Genomic DNA, 24,563 nt, shown 5'->3' on the forward strand with positions numbered 1-24,563 from the left:
AACTACCCCAGTGACCCAGGTCGCCGCCTTGTTTTAGCCATCAACACCTGCAATCAAAGCATCGATCGAATCGAATTGCCTGGAAAACGGCTGCCTCGTCGGCGATGCGTTGCTGCATTCAGGGCAGACCCCATGCTCCGTCGTCACCGGCACACCTTTGCCCCATTGTCATTGGCCACGCCGGGGATTCAAGAGCCTCCTGATCACCAGTCCGTGTTTCGATTGTCGAAGTCAACCACGACTGCGCCGACTCCATCCTCGCCCTATCCTGGCGGCTCTGGTCTCCAGCAGTACGGCGGCGCCTGAGTCTTGGCCGGCCCATCTAGTTCAGTTTCAGGTTGACCCGCTGCTGACGGCTTGCCTGTGACTGGCCAGCCTTCTGCAGCTTGGCTCCGCCTCTTCAGGGGCAACCCTCCTTTTCCATCAACGACAACGTCCAGCCTTTGCATGCCGACCGTTCTTGTCGATGCGCACACCACCTGGTGGATATTCCAGAGCACGGTTACATACAACCTTGCCTGTTTTGCGCCCTCCGTAGTGCTCACCTGTGCGCATTGCCCCTATCCCCTAGATACTGACCTCGCAGTACTACCAGTCATGGCTCTCAATCCGTGGTGGAACTCACACAGGCACGTCTCGGCATGGTGCAAAGTATTTGAATCTGTCCCTCTCCCCTCTGATCCTCTGTCTTGTCCTCCATCCCAAAGCTCTCGCTACAGTCTATCGTTGATCAATAGCAGTCCCCTCGTTTACACACTGCTCAATCTATCACTCACACTTAATCAACATGCAAGCCAAGCTCATCCTCGCTCTCGTGGCTTTGGCCGCTGCCGCCCCTCAGCCCCAAGGCTGGTCTGACTCCGGCTCCGGCTCCGGCTCCGGCTCCGGCTCCGGCTCCGGCTCCGGCTCTGGCTCTGGATCCGGCGGTCTCGGCGAACATGGCGGTGGCCAGGGCGGCCAAGGCGGTCAGGGTGGCTTCGGTGGGAACCACGGCGGTCAAGGTGGCTTCGGAGGAGGCAACGAGGGTGGCCAGGGCGGCTTCGGCGGCGACAAGGGTCCTCATGGTGGCAGCGGTAGCGGTGGCGACAGCGGCAGCGGAGGCTGGGGTGACCACGGCGCACCCCCTGCTCCCCCTACCGGCGGCGAGCAGCCTCCACCACCACCAGCTTCTCCTCCCACCCCTCCTACCGGCGGCGAAAAGCCCCCGCCACCTCCTGCCTCTCCTCCCACACCTCCTACTGGTGGTGAGGCGCCCCCACCACCTCCGGCACCACCCGTCCAGCCTCCAACGGGTGGTGAGACGTCCCCGCCGCCTCCAGCACCCCCTGTCCAGCCTCCAACCGGTGGCGAGGGCGGATGGGGTGACGTTCCCAGCGTGCCCGTTGTCAGCAGCACGACTTCTTGCACGACTCCCGTTGTCGTGACCAGCACCCCCGAGTCTACCTGGGCAGATGTACCCTCCGTGCCTGCAAGCACCGTCCCAGAGACCTCTGTCCCGGCGACTTCGTCAGTGTGGGTTGAGGTTCCTCCCCCATCTGCTCCTCCCGCACCTCCTGCGCCTCCTGCACCTCCTGCTTCTACTGCGCCCCCTGCGCCTCCGGTCCCGGCAACCACGCCCGTCTCGCCTTCGCAGCCTCAGCCTGAGCCAGTCAAGCCCTCTGAGCCTGCGGTCAGCACCTTCACTGGTGCCGCCGCTATGCCCACCGCCGCCCTTCAGGCCGTGGGTGCCGGTCTGGCTCTTGCTTTGGCCGCACTGCTGTGAAACCGTCAGCAGACGACACAGCAACCCAACACCAAATTTTCATTTCTGTTTTCAAAGGTCCTTGCGAGGAAGAAGGATTGGGTGAATAATGTCTTATGTGAACCACGAAACGGGTCTTTTTGAATGATCAAAAAAAGGGACCATGGCACATTGCATATCTTGGGGCAAAATTGAATAAGGGAATCATTTGATCTTCTGTACGATAGACATTCTAGCTACGGCTATGGATTTTTAGGTCACCCATGACCAGGCACAAAACCAAATACATGGAACATAGCATAACATTTGCAGACTGATGAAGGAATTTACTATTGCCAAGAGGCAGCAAAAATAACGGATACAGCAGAGTCTACCGTGAGGGTGGTCAATGTCTTCTCCCAACATCTTTGCGTTCCTTCATGCTGGCAGTCCTCGTCGGGTTTCCAATCTCACCTCGAACACCAGAACGCAACCGAATGCGACCAGTCGCCATTCGACATGTCACCACGCCACGCACATCAGATACTGAATCCTTGCCCGTTTGAGGCGCCCGTTGACAGCTTTCAAGCCACTGCCGTCTGGAGACTTTGCTGGAGCCCGGGGCGGGGGGGTCCCGCCGATCCCCTTACAGCTGCATATCCGCCCCTCCTCCACAAGAATCCATCGGTGCTTTTGGAGGGTGGCTGTCGCTCTGAAACCTCGTGAAACAGGCTACCATTACCGCTTCCGGCCATCGAGCGGTAGCCGTTCGATTCGCTTTTCGCCTTCGGCTTGTTGTCGGGTGCATGTGGCTTGGGGAGAGGGGGACCCACCCCGAACTTTCTGATCGGGCCCCCAGACTTTGAAGTTTCGAGATTTTTCCTTTACCGCCCACGACTCCCGACCCCCTTTCTTCGACATTACTCCGTACCTTTAAGGCTCAAGACGCTCTGGCCGTGTTTTCAGCCTTCCACCTGCCTTTTCGGGAGTATTAGCCTGCAGCAGGGGGTTTCTCTCCATCCGGTGGAGAGAGAAAGCAAGGCCTTCAGCAAGGAGCCGCCGCCGTCGCTGCCCTTCGTATGCGAGGAGCAAAAAGTGTATGTTGGGCGGGACTAGTAGGCCAAGGTATCCGGTCTTTCGCTGGGACGATGGCGCGTAATTTGATGTGGACTGTTTCTCCTGAAGGTTGCATAGTCTTTGACTGTTGACTGCACGGATCGCGAGGGCCACTGTCTTGCCGAGTACTGCCGCCTACTATGACGGGCTCTGCGTAACTCATATACTGGGCGGCTTGGGTGACTTTGTTTCAAGGAGTTGCTGGACTCGATATCGAGGCTGTGCTCTACTGTCTGTGTGCTCCGCGAAATCCTCTCTGCGCAAGACAGACGTGCTTTGGCCATGATTCGTGATTGCTCTGGCTGCGGACCGCCCCCCCTGAGGCAGTGGAGGCTTAGTGCTGTGCTGGGTCTAGTGAACGGCTTTCTGGACTTCAAGTGACGGTCGAATGCCTTACATTACATGAGGATCATGGTCGAAGGTAGCCGAGCTGAATGTTAGCTCTACGGGAGAAGTCTGCTCGGTTGCCCTCGTCAATGGCACGTTGACGACCACGACTGCTTCATCGAACGTTCCTTGAAGTCCATCTAACGTTGAGAGAGGGTCCCACCCCTGCCTTGCATTCCACATTCCTGGGTAACCTTATCTCAACCACAACACACTCGCACCTGCCCTGGTCCATGTAGGCTGACTTCTGCATGAGATCCTACGCAGAGTCGGTCGAAATGTATCTGAAATCTTGGTAGAACATGTGTGCTTTATCAACTTGGACGGTGAGATGTGTGCCGGTCTGAACAAAGGGTTCAGGAACCTCATCAAGTGTTTAGCACTGAGTCAGACATCGAAGGGCTTCAGTGCTCTGCTCTTTCCATCGAATAGGGTTGATGAATGACCAAGAGCACCTGTGGGACCAGGCTGGAAGCGCACGCAGATGTGGCAGAAAACCATACGATTCGATGGTAACGACATGGACACTGAACTAATTAATCTCTTATCCTGATCCTCCCGAACGACTCCTCTGTTACTTCCCATTTAGAGCCTGGAAGAGCATAACCAGAGTTGAAAAGTACCAAGACCGCGAGTGAAGATAGCAGCCAACAGCTCTTCCCTGTTTCGTCGATCTTTGCAGGCCCCCATGTGCTTTCCTGCCCTCTACTTCAATGTCATACTCTGCATAATATTAGAACCGCGAAGTCCTGTAGACGGCTGACCTGGTCACTTACATGCACGGTCCAATAGTCTGTCCGGGCAGATTGCTCGAGAAAACGTTCCATGGAGTAAGAAGAGGTGCCACGGCTGGAAGTACTGCATACGCTGCCGGCTGAAGATGTATCACTATGGTTACTCGAGCATTGAGATACAGGTCGTTCTGAACTGACGGCATTCCTGCTGTATACAGTTGCGGGATGACGCTGGGGGATTGTCTCAATCGACATGTTGCCAGGAGATAGAATGTTCCTTGGGCACTGCTTCTAAGTTCTGTTGGGTGGTTTTGTTCAAAATGCAATCACTATACTGCTTGTGAGGCTTTGCTGTCGCTGTGAATGTAGAAGGCGATGCAGCAGAGACATCTCGACAAGAGCTTTATACTTCTATGCTACCTTGACTACAGTCGCAATTGCAACAAGGTCTTTGTATTGTCCATGTACTTTGTCAAAGTAGAAGTATTGTATAAGTCGCGATACTTCCAAAGTAGCTTGACCGCAGGTACTTTTGCGGCCGGGTAAATTCCTATTTGGTGAACAAGGCTTTGTTCCCTTGTTCAAGCAGGGAAGGCAATCTTAAGGACTGCTTACTTATTGACACTGAGATGCGATTTGGCTATAGGTATCTGTTCACACCACATACTTGCTTTTGACCGATCTCATTGATGTGCAGTAGACTGTGCATTACTCGTATAGGTGGTTGGATGCAGACAGTCTGAATTGTGAACCAATTGATCACTTAAACCCCCAAAGGCTCATGCACACTGAGTCTTGGAAGCCTAGCATTGAGTCGTAGTGGCGAAGAGCCTGCAACACGAGCTCTGCATCTAGTAGTTAGTGGATCTACTTTCATGCATGTGCTGAAAGCAAGATGGAGTGTGATTAGTGGAAGGCATAAGTGTCCAAGACCGTCGTTGTGTTCACTACTCACCAGGAGTTAGATGAAGAGGTACTGCATGCTCATGCAAGGTCTTTTGCACTAAAGTATCTGAATGCATGAATCAGAAAGTATCGGGCTTACCCATTTGATTGGGTAGACTCCCCACATGCCACGGGTGACTAGGCATCACCAGGGCGACCTCTTACAAGCAAAAACCTGCCCCAAATTTTTGGTGCCGCTACCTCGTAGTGCTTCATCCTCCTCCACCGTCTTGTCAGGGCCCAACACAGAGCGGAGCCATAGATTCATCCAGAGCTACACCGAAGGAAGCGACGTCTATCACTTTCCAGAGTTGCACTTCACTCTGCACAGTACTCAGGTTCTATCACACGGATCCTTGCCAACGATCATGGGAGCTGTTAGCGTCGTAGCGCAACAGCGGCAATGGCAACCGTCTCTCCACCGCTTCAACCGCGCATCCGAAAACATGCGTGCTCGAGGAATGGACGTCCATCTGAGCTCGATTGGGAGCTGTACAAGCCGGAGATCATGCGCCTTTATCATCCGCAGAGCAAGCTTCACCTGAAGCAGATCGTCGAGAAAATGAGGCGAGATCACGGATTCAAAGCAACGTATTGCACCCACAAGAGCCCGCCAACTGTACAAGACTAACCCCGTACTTAGCGAGGCCATGTACAAAAAGCGCCTGAAGCGCTGGGGAGCCGCGCGAAACGTGAAGAGAAGCAAAATGCCTTCGCCGACGCCTGCGGCGCCGATGGGCACGCATTATCGATGTTTGCATGAAGCTGGATGCTTGACAACAGCACAACTATGTCACAATTTCCACTACGACACAGACTCAAGTGCAGCTCGTGAAGCCACCGTTGACTCAGAGGAATGGTCGATGGTGAGCCTGTGTGACAGGCCAGGTAGCGCCTCCCAAGTATCCACAGCCACATCGCAACGATCGCTTCTGACAAAGAGAAGCTGGCTAAGTAGCCCTCCATGCATGCCATCGGATCTCTCGCCTTCGCAGCGGTCAGGAATTTGGGTCTCAAGTGGCACGACTGCTTTGGACAATGCAGACTGGCCATGTGAAAACGCCTCAGTACCTTACCGAGCAGTGTTGGAACGCTCAGAAACGCGCGCAGTATCCACTGAAAGCCTTGACGGGTTTGACCTCGCTGACACGCATTTGGAGCCTCCGAACATCCTATTGCGTCCTTACTCGGTTGCAGGTACCAACGCAAGTCCGACACATGCCTCCCCTGTACTGTTCCGGCATCCCTCGCTACAGGCCGACCCGACAGAGTTTGTCAATACTTCCCTCCAGTACTGCACGCTTCAATGTGATGGAAGCAGGCCTTTAGAAGCCGAGACAGCGGCCGCAAGAGCATCGACAATATTCTTTTATCTCATCGCGCAGTCTCATCAATCGGCCTTGACCGCGCTCAGTGCAGTTACCATTATACTCTCAATGTTTGACCAAGACGAGGAAGCGCTGACCATCGTTATAAATGCTCGCAAAGCTGCTATGTCGCATCTGAGTGAGGACAATCCGGTCGTTCAGACCATCAATTACATGCAATTGCAAGCTGGTGGCAAGTTCTCTGTCATGACCACCCATCAATTGCAATCAATTTACAACTCCTTTTGCGCCTGGTTGCCAGAAGGTCATCCATATACGTTGGTCGCCGGGTATCAGCTTGCCTGGCGGCTCTCAGCAGATCCGAAAGATGGAAAGCACGTCCTAGATGCTCTTCGCATGCTTGGGCGGCTGCAAGGGGAGTGTGATTTCATCCTCGGAGCAACGCACTTGCTGTCATTAGCAGTATTAATGACTAAATCTAGGGTGCTGCAGGCTTTGGAACTGCCTCTGGACGCACTCCCAGTCATGACTGAACTCATACGCAGAATGAACCTCGCCTGCCCACCATGTCATCCATACCTCCTGGAAGCTCGGAGTCGATACGCTCCTCTCTTATTCTATGCGTATCGCGATCAGGAAGCTGAACATGAGTGGACCGCGGCAGCCTTGGGAAAGGCCGAGATATTCGGCCGTGCACATCCAATAACACGAAAAAGCATCCAATCCGTCGAAGACTTCTTCTTCGACACTGTTGAGAGCCCTCCACCCCCAAGCTTCTACCTAAGGCTTGATGCCGCCCAAGACAAGTATCGCGGCCGACGACCTGACATTCTCACACTACACCGAGGTGCCGATCACCATTCGCAGTCTCAGGCCTCTCATCTGAACGCCGTGTGATCCAGTCTCCTACCTCCGGTCACCGTTGGGGGCACTGGTGGCGGCTTTCGCGGTCCATGTGCGCCCTTAGACGGAGGTGTCGTCACATCACTGATTCTGATGGCATTGCATGAAATAGGAGCATCGGGGAAATGGCCGTCCAGGATCTCGCGCTCGGCATAATCACGCAGACGCTTCCGTTCGACAATTGTCTCTCCGAGGAGCATCCGGTCCTCGAACCTAGGGTCCGTGACAACCACGAAAGGCTCATCTTTCGCCGATCCAGACGGTAGCCCGAGGTCAAGAAATACTGGTCCTACTCCTCGCAGGGCGAACGCTTTGATGTTGCCGAAAACGATAGATTTCTGGCGCCCCTCCGGCTTCCCACCCGCACCGAGCTCTTTCCAAAAGGCAAGGGAGATGAGGTTATCTACTCGTCGCTTGAGATCCGGGTCTACGTCCGCTGTGCAACCATGGTCGATGATAGCACCGGTTCTCCGTGGTGGGTATGTAGCCTGGCTAGTGGTCACATCGCGCAAGACAAGTCGCGACCCCCGTCGCACGGCATTGCCTTCTCCTGGGGTATTCTGGATCCTGATTGCTGTCACTGCTGAGTCACTGTCGGACGAAGCTCTCACGTCGCGTTGCTGCCCGGACGAAATGGAACCAACATCTTCAGTATGGCTGAGGTGCCTCTGAGTTCTTATTGCGGAGGTCTCCTGATGGCGATCACCGTACTGCTGAACCAATTCACGCTGTTGGGGTCTACCCTTTACCTCGGTTGAAGACCCGTGTCGCTCCTCGTGTCGCAGCTCTGGAACCCGCGGGTCATGTCTATCGCCCGACTCCCCAGATGTGTACGAGCGCCCTGCTGGCCGTTGATTTGGATTGCGCGTCTGGTGTCGATCCGAAGCTGCTTTGACCGACTTGGAGTCTGCCGCTTCATCGCGTTCAAATTGAACATCGGACTGTCGAATCAATTGCGTTATCATCTCCTTCGTGGGCGCAGTCGGCGCCGTAATGAGGTATCCTTCCCGGGAGTCAGCCTGTCGATAAGCTTCAGCTGTTGCACCTCGACCGAGTTGCTCCCGCGCCCAGGGCTCGACCAGCCGAGGGTGGATGCGGTCGCCAGGCACAAATACACGGACTTGGGACGGCGCATTCCGTTGGGGCGGCTCGTTGTTGTATGATTGAGTCGGTCGTTGGTTGTGTCTGCCGTACGTTGACTGCTCATCAGGCATTCGGCTTATCTGTGGAGTATCTCTGCCTCTGACGGGCAGGGTTGTGCTTTGTTTCCCAGCATTCGTGTCGTGACGCGAACTGTCCTGTGAACGTACTTCCGCTCGCTCTGAATGTCGCCGCGCTGCCTGCGGCACATAGTCGTCCTGCCGTCTGCTCTTCTCAGAAGAGTCTGGCTTGGACTGTTGTCTCTGAAATGCCGTCTTTGCATCGGCTATATCCTGTCTGAGTTTTCTCGCGGCTGGCCCTTTCTCATCCTTGAGCTCTCCGAGATAGTGTCGCCAGTCTGGTAGTCGCTCGACACATTTGCGCAGCATGCAGGCATGATATAGGAGTCTGTCGGCCTGCGACAACTCTCCATTGCTGTACAAAGCCGCCGACCGAGCAAACAGTGCCTGGGATAGTCCCTGCTCTATGCGCCGTTCATTGCGGACTATGAACTTTGCGATCTCGAGGAGATCTCCCCCTTCTACATCTTCCAACTCTTCTACCAGGGCAGAGTTCCGAGCAGCGCTCGGGGGATCGGGGCGCTGCATGATCACCGCAGATCACGCCTAAGGACGACGGGGGTTATTGTCGAGTTCTCCTACTGCACTTCGAGCGTGGTACGCCTGCTCAGCACGCTATCGCTGAAAGCATGGTTTGGGTGACGAAGGTCAGAGCCCAATTCGCACGTGCGGACGGAATAAGCGTCGGAGAGAGCGTCACGCTTTGCTGCCCGAGCCAAAGGGTTCCCAATGAGCCGCTCACCGATCGCAACCGCTCCGCTACAGTTCACCCTCCTTCATCACCCACGCAATGGGCGCGGTAGGTAACGAGCCGAGCCAGGACGTTGCCCCACCCTCCTTGTCGGCACACGTGTTCCAATGAGGAGTCCCCCGCACTCCAAGGGTGGCGCATTCGGCCTATGGGCAAGCGATGATGCGTTACACAGGCTAAGAATCTCATGTGCGCAGATGCCACACAGCTACGACGCCATCAAAGCCCAACTCACCGGTCAGAGTGGCTGGCGGCAGCAGACCAAACGCCATTGGCGAGACCCCCAGGATCCTTTCTGCGAGCCGGGAAGCTTAACTGTGCCCACGAGGAAGAGGCTCGATCCGGGGGCACGTAGCTTACCCCCACCGACTGCCTCGATGTTGGAGTAGTTCAGCAACCCGACAGAGTTTCTGGCCTTGTGACATTCACGGCGCGGTGTAGTACTGTAGTAGTTTACAGGCGGCCAATCGGCGAAAGGCTGGTGTGTACAAGTATCTGCCAATATCCTCGAAGACATCCTTGTTTCAAGTAGTCGTCAGGCCCACTGCTCCCTATACTATAATGGCTGAATCCCTTCTCGTTGTGAGCGAGCGAATGCCCCGTGAAGGGCAGAACACAATAGGGGACCAGAGCCCGATTATATAGGCTATATCTATCTGTGGCTGAGAGTGGGACCTTAACAACAGGAAGCCTTGATTGGGAGCCCCTTATATATAGCAAATATATATGCTATATATATGGTCTCTTGACGCAAGCAATGCTGACTTGACTTGGCAAACAAGACAGCGACCGTCCTCAAGCTGCCAATAGTAAGAAGCTGGGGTCACAAGCACACACAGAGAGCAATTCCTCGAACTTGAGTTGAAGGCCAGTGCCGTAAAAGCGTCAGCGTACTTGGTACAGAAACAGACACGCGGTCTACGCAGCTGACGGCCCAAACAGCCAGCCAGCTGCTTTCTTACGTACGGTCTTTCCGCTCCGGAGGATTCATCGAGTCACTCTCTTTGAAGATTGATTTTCACAGGGACACTACTTGCGTTACGTGCCCGAACCCACAAATTCCCTCGCTCCAGCACCACAGAAGACGGCCGGCCATCCAGTAAAAGTACCTCTCCCAAGAACAGCGCTGCTGTTGCTGCTGCTGCTTGCGGCATCCAGGCGGCAACCGATGTACCTAGACCTTCCACACTTCATCGAACGATATCAAAAGGAATCCTGAGACTCTTGCGAGCTATTCCGTCTTTCCCCTCCCCTGAACCCCAGTTCTTGACCCTAGCTACCAATACAGAGCAACTCCTGAATTGGGCAAGCTCGCGGATGCCATACTTCCAAACCAACACCAAAACCCGAGGTACAAAAGAAACGCAATCAGTTGGTTTTAACCGGGATCTCAAACGCTCCAAGCCAGTCATTAATTCATGTTCGTCGTCTTCTTTCATGGCAAGCTTTGTTATACAAAAGTAGTCGAAGTGAAGCAAAACAAGGGAAAAGGTATGGTGCTCCATTGAGAAGCGGTACACGAGTGAGACCATCAAATGGCAACAGGGAACTTGAAACCATTAATTTCGATGGTACTCGCCTCGCGCGTTTCTTCCGCCGAGTCGTGCGCGATATGGTCGGACTCCACCGGTAGAGGCTTCTGCAACAAGGCGTCGATACTAGGCACCGGGGCCGCTTTCTGAGCAACTGGCGGAGTGGTGGTCCACAGACTGCTCCTTCTGGACGATGGTGCGGACGCAATCTTGGGCGATTTCTTCCAGATCTCCCATGTCGAGGGAGGAGGGCCCTTGGTGATGCTAGCTTTCCGCTCGCGTGGCATTTCTGTCGCAGACAAAGACGGGTTGGCGGCGACCGGCGCAAAGCCGTTGACGGTTGACAGTCGGTGGGCGAATTTTATCTCCGCCGGGGATACAGGATTTGAGCTAAGAGGCGAAATTCTCTGTGCGCGTGGAGAGTCCATCGTGGTTGACCGAAGGTGGCGTGGGCCGAACCCATGGCTAGTTGTCTCTAGGGGGGGACTCACAGACCGCCCTCGCTGGTTTTGCCTCGAAGCTGACGTCTGGGAGGGTATGGCAGGTAACGGACCACTTGGTGGGGGAGCAATTGGAGGCTGCGACCTGCAGATGAGATTCGGCATACTCTTCTGGCGGCTCATTTCTGGGCATTGGTTCGCTCGCCGTTGCTGTGTCAGCCCTTCCGTGCTTTCAGCCGGCAAGCCCTTACTCTCGTTACTGACTTCAGCATCGGCATCCAACCCAAGCGCTAGAGACTCTCCCGTGACCATAGACCCTTCGCCGCCAAAGCAAGAGTTGGCTTCTTCCTTCACAGATTTCGAAGTAGTGGGATTTCCAGCATCAGATCCGAGCAAAGTCACTGTCTCGGCTGAGGTGGAAAAATCGCGGTGGCCATTCGTCGCGCGGGCAGTGAGGTCTGTACCTGTCTGTCCACTGATACCGAGACCCATAAGATTGCCCACCGAGCGGGCTCGCGAGACCGATTTATCCCGAAAGATCAGAGACGATTTTCTCTGTGGTGCGAGACTATATGGCGGCGGAGCTGCGGACGGTAGCCGAGACAGTGAAGGCCGCTCTGGTCTTTCGTGGGGGGCCATGTCTGTATCGCCTGCAAAACGATCAAACTCTGCCTGGTATTGCAATGCAGGAGTTGATCTCTGGTCGAATTCCCGTAGAGTTCGTTCCATCGATGTGGACCTCGAAGTACTGGAGCTTGAAGAAAAAGGCAGACGCTCTGCACCCGTATACGGTGTGAACTGAAATTTCTCCATAAATGAGAAAGGAGTGAGGTCATGTCTTCCAGGACTGACAGGGGTCACCGGTGATGCAGGCTTGTCAAAGGCACCTGCCATGGTATGTACTGCGTCGGTTGCCAGTGTAGGCGTTCGGGGAAAAGATGGCGACGCCAGGCCCGGAGAGCAGGACGCTGAGCGTCTCCTTGGTCTCGGCAACACAATGATGGGCTGTGGCTTCTTCCGACGGCCAGCTGGAGAGGCTGCATTCGGGGCCTCGAATTGAGTGGCGTCCGTCAGCACAATGTTGATGTCCGGTATGATCTGCTCTTGGATCGAGTCGGCGTAGCTCGACCCAGTTCCACTGTTGAAGGATCTGTTATCTAGCAAACATGAGTCGCGCAGCCTGTCGAGATCGGTAGTGGTGCCAACAGAAGAGCGAGTTGTAGATTGTGGTGACATGGTCACGTCGTCTGATGCATGATAATCCCTGCTGCTGGGCGTGACCGCTGCTGGTGGGATAAAAGGCGCTGACCTACAGTGACCGGATCCAATATCATTGGTGGCAGCGGGCGTCGTTTCGAGCATTGAGACTACACCGCGCGAGTCAGGGCGATACTCAAGACCTCCCAATGCTTCAATCTCTTTGCGGACACATATGAGCCACTGATTGAATTTGCAGTCATTCTCGAAGACAAGGAGCATTTCTCGAGTCTGTTTCTTGGCCTCGGATGACAATCGAGAAAAGAGCCTCGGTCGCGATGGCTTCAGCGACTCGTTTGACGGGGCTGAAGCGTCACTGCCATTATAGACGACATTCAGGACCCAGTGCTTGCCTACTATCGCGTCGCTTGCCACGGAAATAGACTGAGGTCCAAGTTCGAGGACTTTCTCGGGTGTCCTGTTTGACGGTCCATCACACAGATACTGCAGAATGCAAGCATCATCTGTTAGAATGAAGAGCTTGGTCACCAGTGTATGGCTAGCTGAGTTTGAGCGGCTTCCCCGGCCGACTCCTTGACGTGGCGAGGCAACGACGTCGACTGCTAGTGCAGGGGACAGAGCAGCACCCTTGCTGGCTTTCGAAGTGCCTGTCGCCACAGGAGTCTCAAGCTTAGCATGTAAGATGGCGTGCCTGAACGCTTCTGCAAAGGGAGGAGGATTCTTTGCCGAGGAGGCCCTGCCCGGGGAGCATTTACTCGCTTTATGTGATTTGTTGCGGCTGTGACCTGACCATGTTGTACTTCGCGCTCGTGTCGTCGCTGTTGTAGACGCTGGCTCGCGAAGGCAGTCTGGCGACTTGGGACTGGAGGGTCTGGACTTCGGCTTCCGAGGGTGCACAGGCTGAGTAGCTCGGCCACGACTGAGCGTCCTGCTCAAGAGGCCCTTCAATGATCCTGAGGGGGACGGGCTGGGGCTCGGGACATGTGGAGAAGCCAAATGTTGGTGATCCCATGACATTTGCGATGCCATGTTGTGAGATAGTTGTCGGCTGTTGGGTGCATGAAGAGAGTGGAAGGAGTAGAACACGAGACGATGCGCAGGGAGGCACCCATGGCGCTACGTCGGCAGTGTATCCTGAAAGATCTAGGGAGAACGGCAATCGCAGAAAGAGGTGCACACTAGTCAGCTAGCGAAGCAGGCGACAGGAAGCCCCACGAGAGGAACAGGCCTAGTGCCTCGAACTTGATCGACGGGGACCATCACAACGGCGCCGGTGGCGTCGAGGGGTCAGGCCGCTCTGAGTTGTTCCACCGCAGAAGAAACGCTGGATACCGGTAGTGCGGCTCTGGCAGGTTGCGCTAACGAGTTCTGCCCTGGTTCGGCGGCGTGGACATCCTGGCGGCGGGTCGTCCGAGTCGCGTATCCACTGTTTGTGAACTTACTGAGAAGCAGATCACCGTTCTTAAGCTATTGTCAAGGACTGGATGATGAAGGCAGTTTATTCGAGCGGGGGCAATAGCTCCAATCGAGTCCCGTGTACGGAGTACAGGTCTTGACCAGCATGATGCCTGCAAAACACGGCTCATGAGGCACTGGCAAGCAGCCACTCGTTCGAATCCGAGAAGCGATCACTCCCGGCTTTCGGATCCTCGAGTCAGAGCGGAGGAATAAAGCCAAGCGAGATGGATATCAATTTCGTTGTTCAATCCCCGGACAGGTGGAGTGTGTTAGCGTGATGTGGCTAGCCGACCTATCTTCGGGGCCAAGAGACCGCTGATTGAAGGCGAAAGCGATCGACAGGAGAATTCGGAATCATGGTCAGCGTGTCACAACGCGATGGCGCCGCCGCCGGAATGTGCACTGATTGATATAGGACATGTAGCTTGCGTTGAGGTTGAATCCGGCGGTGGGAATACCCGAATGCAATAATGGGATAAGATTCAGGCGTTCAATAGCTAGGCTGAATTAAGACAGGAGCCGGGGTGTACAGAGAAGGACGGTGCGGATCAAGGCTGGACTTTGTCTGCTAAGGTGCGAAAGCTGCAGCCCGTCCCACTGTGACCGAGTTTGACAGCTCGACCTACTCCGTACTGTACTCCGTATGTACACCGGACTCAGCATCTAGGGAAGGTCTAGGTGTTGTGTCGGGACGAAGGAAGGATACTTGGCAGAGCCAGGGGCAGGGCTCGTCATCAGTACTCCGTACTCTGTCTCGACCAGGATCTTATACAATGGTTTTAAGGCTATGAAGTCCAACTGGTTCACAACCCCAAGGTAGTCTTCTCATCTTCAAAGTCGTCGTCCACACTGGCGATGGTGTCCGAGAATCGTCGCTATCGATTGCTCTGCCTGATGTCCGTGCATTTTCTAGCGTAGGGGCTGGAAAGAGGCGCCGCTGCAGAACGTTTGTTAGCTGATGGTCAGGGTCCTCACCACCGCCTGTGCGTTGCAACTTGAGACAGCCGGCTCGGAGTTTTAACGGAGGTCTCGTGTACCAAGCTTAGTACTGGGCAGCCCCAAACTCTGCAGGTGAGGATGAATGTCACGGGATCGCCGAGTTGGGGGTTGGTAAGAAGTATCAAGTCATTGTCTTCCTGGAATCAACGACAACCTGATGGGTCGTTTCCATTATCGTGATTGTACACAGTTGTGGCAGAACCTATCGATGCCTTTCGAAGGGGTATCTCGTCGCCACCTAATGAATTTCCAAACGCTGTTTGTGACCATGACACCGTCGCTATGCTTTCGTAACCACCGTTATGTCTCCTCAATCCGCCCGAGCCTGGCCGTGCTATTAGGAATGCCATTGTGCTGCTCGTATGCTCCAGACTTCCTCTAAGAGTCAGTGTCATTGAGCGGCAAGTCTTTGAGATATGGCCAGCCGACCTCCTCTTCAGGCTTCTCCGGGTCCATCTGCAGCACACGTCGCAGGCAACGTACTTGGCCCTGCAGTCCTGAAATGATCGTGTACTCCTCGCACCACTCATCAGTACGCAGTCGGTTCGCTGTACGAATCATCTCGCGGACTCGTAGGTACTTGGCGAAAATGTCATCTTTCTCCAGACGGCTGGCGAGGTGTTCGTCCTTCTCTTGCTGTAGCAGATTGTTGTAGTGGCGGCGTTGCTCCAAGAAACGGGTCTCGATGCCGTTGCAGTAGTTGCGGATCATCTCGGTGGTATTGCCCATGGCATCTTCGTACATGGCGATGAGATTGGTGTTCTCTTGTTGCTCATGCTTGTAGGCATCGATGACCATATCTTTCTTCGCCAGCTTGCGCTCGAGTTCGCGAATACGGGCTTCTAGGCAGATGTTAGTGAAAATTAGCGGAAAGTCATGAATCAACGTACGGTCACTCTGGACACCTCCCTCACGGTCCTCGGTTTGGTGGCCGTTGCTAGCTTGAGCCTGTGGAACATGGGTCAGTAATTGTTGAGTTGCGGAGTACTGAGTGCTCACTTCGGCTTGCTCGGCTCTTCTGGTGAGCTCCGCGGTACGCGCACGGTTGGCTCTAAGAAGGTTGCTCAACTCTTGGATCTGCTCGTAGAGATAGTTGAGGTCTTGCTGGTGACCGGCGGGGAGAGGCGAGGCGTAGGTAGGATTGTTGCTCGCTCCGTTGGTGCCGGTATAGGAACCTGCACCCGACGAAGCGGACGAGGCGCCACGAATGGGAAGATCGAGCGAAGCTACAGAGGAGTTGGCCATGTTGACAGTAAGTTGCTCCCAGGGATGCTCGTCGGGTAGAGTCTCGAGAAGAAATTGCGCGACCTCGGCACGTTCTTCGTCGCTGAGGTCGGGCGCTGAGAGCAGGCGGGCGGTTCTGGTAGTGATGTCCTGAAGGATGGTCAGTATGAACAAGTTTCCAGCAAGCTGCAGCCCACCGCGGCTAAACACCTTCAGCCTTATCGGCTAATTAACGGGACGGGCCGCACCTTAGAGTCTGGGCATTAACTTACATCCATGACTGCGGTCTGTTACTGCTTCACAGTGCAGCTGCCCTTGACGTTACTGTGCTATTCTACTACCAACTCGGTGAAAGAGGACAGTGGTGATACTGGTTGCTGGAGTGAAATTCAAAAGTGAACACAACCAATGCCAAGAAATTTTGCATGAATGGCCTACCCTTGGGGTCGAAAGAGACCGAGTGGATTCTGTCATGGATCATGGCGAGTATATATACAGTAACTAAGCGATAGTCGTAGCAAAACTGGACGTGCTCTGAACGCGACATAAACCATATCAACCTTCCTGCAACCAGTTCATCAAGCCTCGCTGGGCCTTCTCCCACTATTGATCTGGGCCGCGATCTGCGAATGGCGGAAGATCTCGAACCCTTCTGGATCCTCCTTTTGGAGCACCGACAGCTCCTTTGCATTCATGCCCAGCTCCTTCATCACACTGTCTGCTCCTTCCCTTTCCACTCTCTCACGAATCTCTTCGCCCTTGAAATCCTCGAACTTCCTGCGCAGATCGGCAAGTTGTTCAGGATCCATCTCAATATTGTCCGTCAACTCACTATGTCGGAGAACTTCGCGGCGCACACCTTGGCCGAAGCGATGCATACGACCTTCTTCGTCGGTGTACGCGCGAGCAGCTAAAGAGGTATTTGAGGGCGTTCGCGACAGTTGCATCCGTACGTGGTCGTTGTTCTTGTCTTCTGCTTGCACGTACTCTTCTGCCGAGGGGACTTTCTCCAAATTGCTGGAATTGACACTCGCAGAAACTACCGAGGCGTCTGCCATAGCAGGTCCATAAGACACGCCGTTGAGGGGAGGAGAAGACGCTGGCAAGTCAGGGACCTTGGTCTCCGGATATTCATCCTCGAATCGCTTAATGATACGTTCTAGAGTTTGGTCAAGGAAGAACAATCGCCCTAAAGGAAGCAGTTAGTCCCAAGCACAAATTGAAAGCCCACGTCAAATGACTTACGGAATTTTTCGTCGTTTCCAGCTTTGTCCTCTCTAACCAAAGCAGGCCTCAACCTCATTCTGATCTTCCGCGCACTTTCACAAAGTTCTAGGCTGACGTTGCGAGGTTTCTTCGGCGTCCCAGGCCGCTGAGGGACCTGCCGAGGCGTCGTTGTTCCACTTGCTGAAGGGGTGACCGTTCTAGACTGGGTTCGGCTTGAGCCATCGCCTGTTCCGAGACAGACGCCGAGTGCCTTGACAATGCCAGTAGAGGCAATGACGTAGTCTTCATCTGGAGCTGGTTCATCGTCGTGAGTGTCCTCTACGCCCTCCATGGGTCCAACGAGATGCAGCAAGACTTCTGGAGCGTCCTTGTGGGGCATCGCACTGGTTTTGATGCCGATCTCATCCAAAGCGCTCCGCTCCATATTTCTCAAGCTGTATGCAACGACTTGGGATGCCAACGCTTTCACGACCTCGCTGCTATCTGCGCTTGGCACCTCAATCTCGATGGCCACGATCGTATGTGACACGCGAACTGCGGTCATGAGGGAAGCGAAGAAAGCGCACGCTTCCTCTTGTGACGAGCCATCTTTTGAATTCATCGCATGCTGCAGGAAGTGATTGTTCAAGATCGAGACATGACACATGGACGGACAGTCAGGGAGGATCTCCGCCAATGCGACAACATGGTCTGGGGTCAGTCCAACGTTGGCGAGGTGAATACGTTTGAGCGCCTTCAGCTTAGGAAGCATCTTCCGGAAGATTGGAACAGCAGTGTTTCTGTCCGTGAACAAGGAGCCGTTGCCTGACAAATCAATAAACTTGAGGTTTTGCAGCCGGCACACGTTGTTGAGAACGATTTCGAGATCTTTTGGATCCAGGTGACACCCGGCAAAACTTATTGCGAACAATGGGTTTTCGTCGTCTAATGCCTCGGCGATGGTGGTGACTCGTCTATGCAGATTGTTCCCGCCAAGGTCCAAGCCTTCACAAAGCCCGGAAACAATGTATCGGACGACATGGCCAATCGCCTCCGGATCGAGATTGTTGTCCGCCAGACCAAGCCGCCTGATTTTGCATCTCATGACACTGTCGACGATATCGCTGACACCGGCAGCCGTAAGGCCGCAGTCGCTCAAGATCAGCTCTTCCAGCTTGTCTCCCAGCCGCTCGGCAATTGCCCGTGCGATCAAGGCGCCAAGGTCTGCTGTCTTACCTGAGGCCCCGTTGACTGTAGTGTTGGACCCACTGCTGGCCGTTGTCGATCTCGAAAGATCCACTGAAGCTTTGGGAAAAGGAATGCCTGACAGGTCTATCGCTTTCAGTGATTTTGACATATGCAAGAACAGCGCAAGGTGCCTCCACCCGATATTGGTGATATCAGGGTTGTGTTTGAGGGACAGCTTCTCAATGATGCCAATTTGCTCACGTCCAGGTTTGCCGGTTATCTGCGTCTTCAACTTTCGATTTATTCTCGCTTGTTCTGGGTTCTTGCAGCTTGATAGACCAGAGAGAATGATCCTAACCGCCTCATCGGAGAGGCTGCAGTTGTCGAGAACGAGCTTGCGCACTGGCACTACGGCCAGCCAATCGCCGAACGTTTGTACGTCTTGCAATTGCATGGTTGTGCCAGAGAGGTCAATTACTGCCACTGTGCCAGGAGCCTCCGCTAGTGTGGCTGCAGGTTTTGAGATCTGCTCTTTCACACGGCTCATGACCGTTGTTTCTCGGAGCTGGCAACAGCGCTTATAGATCCTCAACGGATCTGTCGTAGGTGACGCACCTGTCCGAGGCGTCGATACACCTGGTGTGCTTGTAGGGCTGGAATCCGAATCACCATCATCGCGTATCAACTCCATTGGGACGAGGCCGTTAGCCTCAGCATGCCGCCGTTTCCGCTCTCGCCTCTCTTTTCGCTCGGCTTCGGACCGTTTCTTCTTTTCCTTTTTTCGGGTCGTTGTGGGTGCCAGGCTTTCCTCCTGTTTACTGTCCGCTGGACCATCAATGTCTTCTTTCGATTCGTTGGATGCTGATCGTTCTCTGGACATGGCCGTCGGTGGTACAGCTCCGTCGATTTTTGTGGCATTTGGCTTCTCCTTGTCCACTGTTGCAGCAGACGGGTTTTTCAGAGCAGCTCCTTCACCCATATCCTTGTATTTGGCGTCTTTGACATCTTTCTTGTCTTGGTTGTTAGCCTGGTTCTGCCGCTGTGAGACTGGCGGCCTGATGCCATGACCCTCTTCTTCATCCGCTTGAGCTGCTCGTCCGGCAATTTCGACATCCACACAAAACGCGACTCGCTTGAGCTTGTTCTGATCAAACTCTGGAATTCTGACGCGTTCTCGATTCTGGTCGATGTTCATCACTCTTCGAGGACAAATCGCTCCGGTGCCGGCGCTCTTTCCCATCGCAGTATTATTTGAAGAGGAAAGTCTCCGCAAGGCGCTGGACAGAAAGCCCGGCTGCTCCAGCTTCGTCTCTTTGCCCGCCGCCACGAGCACTGAAGGTCGCCGCCCGGGGCTATGAGGGACGACCGGCTTTGGTTCTTCTTTGGCGTTTTGTGCATTCTCTTTCTTGTTGAAAGGATTGCCGAACTCAACCTTTGGACTTGGCTGTGGCGAGGGTGCTGTTGTGGACTTCTGGGAATCAGTAGAGCCGGTTCGTTGCGTGGTAGCATTGGAGGACCCAAATTTCGAGCTTAGACTCGTAATCCAAGAAGGGCGCTTGCCACTGTCTTTCTTCATGTTGCCGCTGGACGATTTACTGATGGTCTTGACGTCGCCGTCATTGGAATTACGTGCAGGCGCCGTGCGACCTTGCTGATCGGGCGTGCTCACACCGTTGACCTGTCTCGGGGTGTCGCGCACCGTTGCTGGTGATTCTTTTGAAGACTCATGTGGAGTGACGCTGATGTCAGGCACTTTGCTCGAAGAGTTGGAGACAACGTCGACCGGCGACTGTGGTGGCGTAGGTTCACTATGTGTTACCGAGGGAAGAGGAGGTGAAGAAACATCGTCCCGAACAGAGCCATTGCTACTATGCGAAGGAGGGTAGTTGGAGTCTATAGATTATTAGCACTGGTCACTTCGGCTGATGTTGCGCAGCTCAGCACTGCACTGCCGGTCAGGTGCCCGAACCGTTTTTATGCAGCAGCCAGTCGACGTCGAGGCTGGAAGTATTGCCAATTGCTGACGACATGTTCCCGACGACTCAATGGAAGCGATCGTAGGTCCGTTACGATCGTGTAGCGCACGATACGGTGAACACGATCGAAGCAAGTCGTAGACGAACGGCAAGAGCAATGGTAGTGAGGAGTCGCAGCGGGGTCCCTTTTTCGGAGGTCTAGATCGCTAGTATGTGGTCATGCTGAGCAGCTGCGGGCAAAACTTGCGATCGGGAGGTTTGGGGGCTATGATGTCGATGGTATGCTGGAGGATCCGCACCCAAACCGCATGAACTACGCACGCCTAGACAGACCCGTGGTATCTTTCAAGTGCAGAAATGTATTTTGCATACGGAGAAGTTTGTGGAACAGTAGCTTCAGTGCTCTCCAAAACACTTACCTATTCGCCTCTCTGATCGCAGTCCAGGCCACTCAGTTGCTGACGCATCGAAAACGAGCGTTGGCAACTGGACAGGCAAATCAGGTGGGCCAGAACCCAGCTCGCACAAGGACTTCGCCCGAAGTCGCCCAGCGGTCGAGGCAACGCCACAACCTCAGGTAAGCACCAGTCCAAGCAGCCTCCATCGAGGCTTATGTCAGAGACTATCGTGCCCCAGTGGTGCCCCAGTCCACAGTTCTAATGGCCGGCACTCTATGGCCGGCACTCTTACTGGCTTAGCAGACTTTGATGTTCACGAGCACACGGCTGGGCGTGTCTATTGTAGCGCCTAGAGGGTTATGTAATGCTCGACGAAAGGCACGTTCTCTGCATTTCAAGTCGTGGGCTTTTCATTTGCATATCTGCCATGCTGATGCATTGGCCTGACGTGTTCGAGGCTATCAATGGGAGAGTCGTAAATGTCGAACACGGAATAACTCCCCTCCTTCCCATCTCCGGAGAGAATGCTCTCGTTCATGTGCGAACCAACTCCAAGCTACTGCTTATGAAGCCAGGTCGGCAATCTTCTGCTTGATACGGGCGTCCTTCTCCTCCTTGGACAGCTTCTCGGTGCGGTACTTCTTGCCCTCGGCCTTCCAGAACTCCTTGTCTTTCTTGTCACCTGCATCCTCATCCTTCTTGAAAGGATCCTCACGAATCGCCTTGTGAGCCTCAGCATAGATATCCTCAATACCATCAGCTTCAATGTCATTCTCAATGTAGCCAGCGAATTGAGTCTTGTAGCGCTCCTCATCGTCATCTTGGAGAGTCTCCATGTACTCAGCGACATGGCCACCGAAGATGTACTTGCGGAGGGTCTCGGCATCCAGCTCCTTGCCCTCGGGATCGTAGCCAGGGAACCGCTTCTCATTGTGAGGAATGTACAGGCCACCATCGGAGGCGCCCTTCATGACACCGAAGATACGGGCACCAGTGGAGGTACGGTGGAGACCAACATCAAGGAAGGCCTTGAAAGGACGGCGCTCATCGTCACCCTCGCCAGCAGCCTCGGTCAATGTGAATTCTCCATCAGGCTCCTCAACACCGGTGAAGTCCTCGTCGAGCTCAAACTTCTTCAGGACACGACGGGCCAGCAGGAGACCGACGGCGTAGCCAGCAGACCAGTTAGTGAGGCCGTTCTCGATGCCATATCTCTTCAGCTCGCGGGCATAGGCCGCAGCATGGACCTTGTCTCCGGTGAGCTCAGCGGTGACGAGCTGGCAGATGATGTCGCGGTTGGTGAAGCGGACAACCAGACGATACTTAGGGGCGTTGTACTTGTTCTTGGCTTGAGAGATGAGCCGCTTGCGGGCGTAGTAGTCGGTCTGCAGAATGTCAACTGCCATTCCGCCTCGCGCTAATAGTCGTTCAACTAACCTTACCCGCGCGTCTGCGCTTGTACTTGGTCTGGAAGCGGGAGAAATAAGGAGAGTTCTTGACACTGCGATCGTTAGCCAGATCAACTTCTTCCGGGGGGGGAAGAACTCACAGTTTGGTGAACGGCATGGTTGCGGTCTTGCGCCTCGATGGACCGAATCAATCAACTGTACCCCGAATCAGCATACTGCAGACCCTTTCCGCAGTAACATGCAAGGATTCTCTCGTACATTCTGTCAGTTGGTCCGGACGATGCACTGTCCTGGAGTTGTCAAAAGGGCTGAACGAAGAAGCGCAGGTTCGCAGTTGCGGAGGTGAACTTTTGGAAAGTGCGCTCGGTCAACGCCAAGATTTTCACCATCGGTCAGTCGATAAAGGTGCGTAGGGGACCACGAACCCAATCACAAAGGCCTCAAGAAACCGGAGCCCCACTTTCACTTTCTCTCTATAGAAGCCATGTGAGAGCAACCACATGTACAGGTGCGTCTATGGTCATTCATTCATTTCATTCATGCTGTCGTAGATGTCTATTACTCGCTCAGTACATAAATGCTATACCGTGCGATTTTCCGTTCATGCAGTCGTTTGGATCGTTTCGCGTCACGCATGTGCCGGCCCCAACTTGAACCCGCAACCCGGCGTCCAAGACACCAGGCGCAAGCTCCCTGGTTGAGCAACGGTACCACTTCTATTATCATGCTTTTGGTTCAACTTGAGGTCGCTCCATGTCTGCTAGGGGCTGTGCTACCCCGATAGTGCGACGCCAGAAGTTCTCACCTCCATTTGCCGTTCCTTGCCGCTGGATTCTGTCTGTCGTAGTCCTAAGGAGCGTGGAAAGCGCGTTTCTGCTGTCCCAATTTCGAATTGTCCATGTCTCCACGTCCTTGCCTTCCTCGTCCTTGCGAAGCCCCGCCTTCATCGGCTCGCTGACGGCAGCGTCCTCCGCCTCATCGAGCCAGTCATTCCAGGCCGGTGTTCTTGGCGCCCATCCTGCTTCTTTAACCCAGTTGCTGGTGCCCGTCACGGCGATGGCTTTCCAAAGAGCCTCGGTGTAGGTGGGCGGAACATTGTCCACGCGCGCTGTCCGTGGAGGCGTCCCCCCTTTGACCATGATTTGAGATACTTCCAGTCGTGAAAGATCCCAGTGCTTCGCGGGCGGAAGTGCCGCAACAATCCAGTAGACTATATTGATAAACATATAAGACGCGGCGAAAGCTGTCTGGTTCTGGATCTTGGCGTTGGCAAGGCAAATTACACCTCCCATCAAACACAGGGTCGAAATAAGGGAGAGGCCTCGGTATATAGTCGTGCTCTTGACAGCGTATATACACCGTTCACTAGGGTTGAAATATAGGTATCGGGCAGTCCGCTCCTGACATTTGACGACGATGAAAGCCCCTTGGGGATATTTGATGACTACATCGCCTTCGGGCGAGTGCGGATCGGGCTTCGGATCATTGGGCGTCGGTGACCACTTATTAGCGATACCTGTATTCGTACTCAGAAATGACAACAAGAGCGTTGCTATCAAGGACATGCTATGACCGTCAGCCGTGTGATCCAACCTCATACCTGCTGTACATACGCATCTCGAAGGACAACGGAAAGCACCAGAAGAGTCACGCTCAGGGCGAAACCAATCAAAGCCAGGATGGCCAATGGACCGAACCTTTTGATAGATGGCCGTGGCCTCTCATTCTCAACTACACGGACGCACTGAACTGTGTTCGGCGGCAATTTATCTCCCCGATGGAGAGCATGTGCAATGTGGTGTATATCTTCTCCCGTATTCCCGGAATGAACGCCAATAACTTTAGCATTGGATGTAGTTTCCAGTTTTTCGGGTCGCGTTGGCCGGATGAAGATCTGGGGCGCTGGAAGGAGACGTGGGACGTAGGCGAGGTTGCTCAGTGTCACAACCTGGGCGATGGTCTCAACGGAGCCTTCTCCGAGGATGGCAAGAAACCCTGAGCAGTATCGTAAGCTTAGAAACATGCAAAGGTGATACCTAGGCCCAAGGACTCACCGACAATATCGAGCTGGAAGTCCAGACTGGATGTCCAGTCCAAGCTGAACCTCCAAGCCATACCGGCTGCCGGTTCAGAAGACAGGTTATGTCAGGCATGCACGACCTCTCTAGAATGTTACTGAAAGTTGATATGCATGACCCACGACCAGAGAGCACCAGAAAATCCTACAACGTCTAATAATGCGTAGGTCTACATGAGGGTGAGAGAGAAATCACTTTGCCGATGAGACATGCAGCGCCAGAGGTTCGTCTTGCCTGATCGGCACCAAGGTTGGTGAGTTGGCTGCCAAGGCCCCCAGCCTCCGCTGCTGGGTCCCTGCAGCTCAAGGATTTCTCCTCTGCGACTGAACGCGC

At 54.3% G+C, this 24,563-nt stretch overlaps 7 protein-coding genes across 7 annotated transcripts; 1 reads left to right on the forward strand and 6 right to left on the reverse strand.

The window, feature by feature from the left end:
- Positions 1–787: 787 nt before the first annotated feature.
- On the forward strand, positions 788–1,762 carry HMPREF1541_02635 (uncharacterized protein; the record flags this gene model as incomplete). The annotated part of the gene is made up of 1 exon (XM_008716990.1): positions 788–1,762. The coding sequence occupies one exon, from the start codon at positions 788–790 to the stop codon at positions 1,760–1,762; it is 975 nt and encodes a 324-aa protein (XP_008715212.1).
- Positions 1,763–7,108: 5,346 nt separating this feature from the next.
- HMPREF1541_02636 (uncharacterized protein) lies at positions 7,109–8,881 on the reverse strand (the record flags this gene model as incomplete). Its single annotated transcript, XM_008716991.1, has 1 exon — positions 7,109–8,881. One exon carries the CDS (start codon positions 8,879–8,881, stop codon positions 7,109–7,111), a length of 1,773 nt encoding a protein of 590 aa, XP_008715213.1.
- A 1,754-nt stretch (positions 8,882–10,635) lies between these two features.
- On the reverse strand, positions 10,636–13,323 carry HMPREF1541_02637 (uncharacterized protein; the record flags this gene model as incomplete). Its single annotated transcript, XM_008716992.1, has 1 exon — positions 10,636–13,323. The coding sequence occupies one exon, from the start codon at positions 13,321–13,323 to the stop codon at positions 10,636–10,638; it is 2,688 nt and encodes an 895-aa protein (XP_008715214.1).
- A 1,806-nt stretch (positions 13,324–15,129) lies between these two features.
- Positions 15,130–16,253, reverse strand: HMPREF1541_02638 (uncharacterized protein; the record flags this gene model as incomplete). The annotated part of the gene is made up of 3 exons (XM_008716993.1): positions 15,130–15,593; positions 15,642–16,125; positions 16,248–16,253. 3 exons carry the CDS (start codon positions 16,251–16,253, stop codon positions 15,130–15,132), a joined length of 954 nt encoding a protein of 317 aa, XP_008715215.1.
- Positions 16,254–16,553: 300 nt separating this feature from the next.
- HMPREF1541_02639 (uncharacterized protein) lies at positions 16,554–20,399 on the reverse strand (the record flags this gene model as incomplete). The annotated part of the gene is made up of 3 exons (XM_008716994.1): positions 16,554–17,164; positions 17,221–20,262; positions 20,339–20,399. 3 exons carry the CDS (start codon positions 20,397–20,399, stop codon positions 16,554–16,556), a joined length of 3,714 nt encoding a protein of 1,237 aa, XP_008715216.1.
- Positions 20,400–21,306: 907 nt separating this feature from the next.
- HMPREF1541_02640 (60S ribosomal protein L5) lies at positions 21,307–22,309 on the reverse strand (the record flags this gene model as incomplete). The annotated part of the gene is made up of 3 exons (XM_008716995.1): positions 21,307–22,128; positions 22,181–22,244; positions 22,293–22,309. 3 exons carry the CDS (start codon positions 22,307–22,309, stop codon positions 21,307–21,309), a joined length of 903 nt encoding a protein of 300 aa, XP_008715217.1.
- A 565-nt stretch (positions 22,310–22,874) lies between these two features.
- HMPREF1541_02641 (uncharacterized protein) lies at positions 22,875–24,267 on the reverse strand (the record flags this gene model as incomplete). Its single annotated transcript, XM_008716996.1, has 3 exons — positions 22,875–23,718; positions 23,766–24,147; positions 24,207–24,267. The coding sequence occupies 3 exons, from the start codon at positions 24,265–24,267 to the stop codon at positions 22,875–22,877; spliced, it is 1,287 nt and encodes a 428-aa protein (XP_008715218.1).
- Positions 24,268–24,563: the final 296 nt, after the last annotated feature.

Source organism: Cyphellophora europaea (genome assembly GCF_000365145.1).
Source record: "Cyphellophora europaea CBS 101466 unplaced genomic scaffold supercont1.2, whole genome shotgun sequence".
Taxonomy (NCBI): Eukaryota; Fungi; Ascomycota; class Eurotiomycetes; order Chaetothyriales; family Cyphellophoraceae; genus Cyphellophora; species Cyphellophora europaea.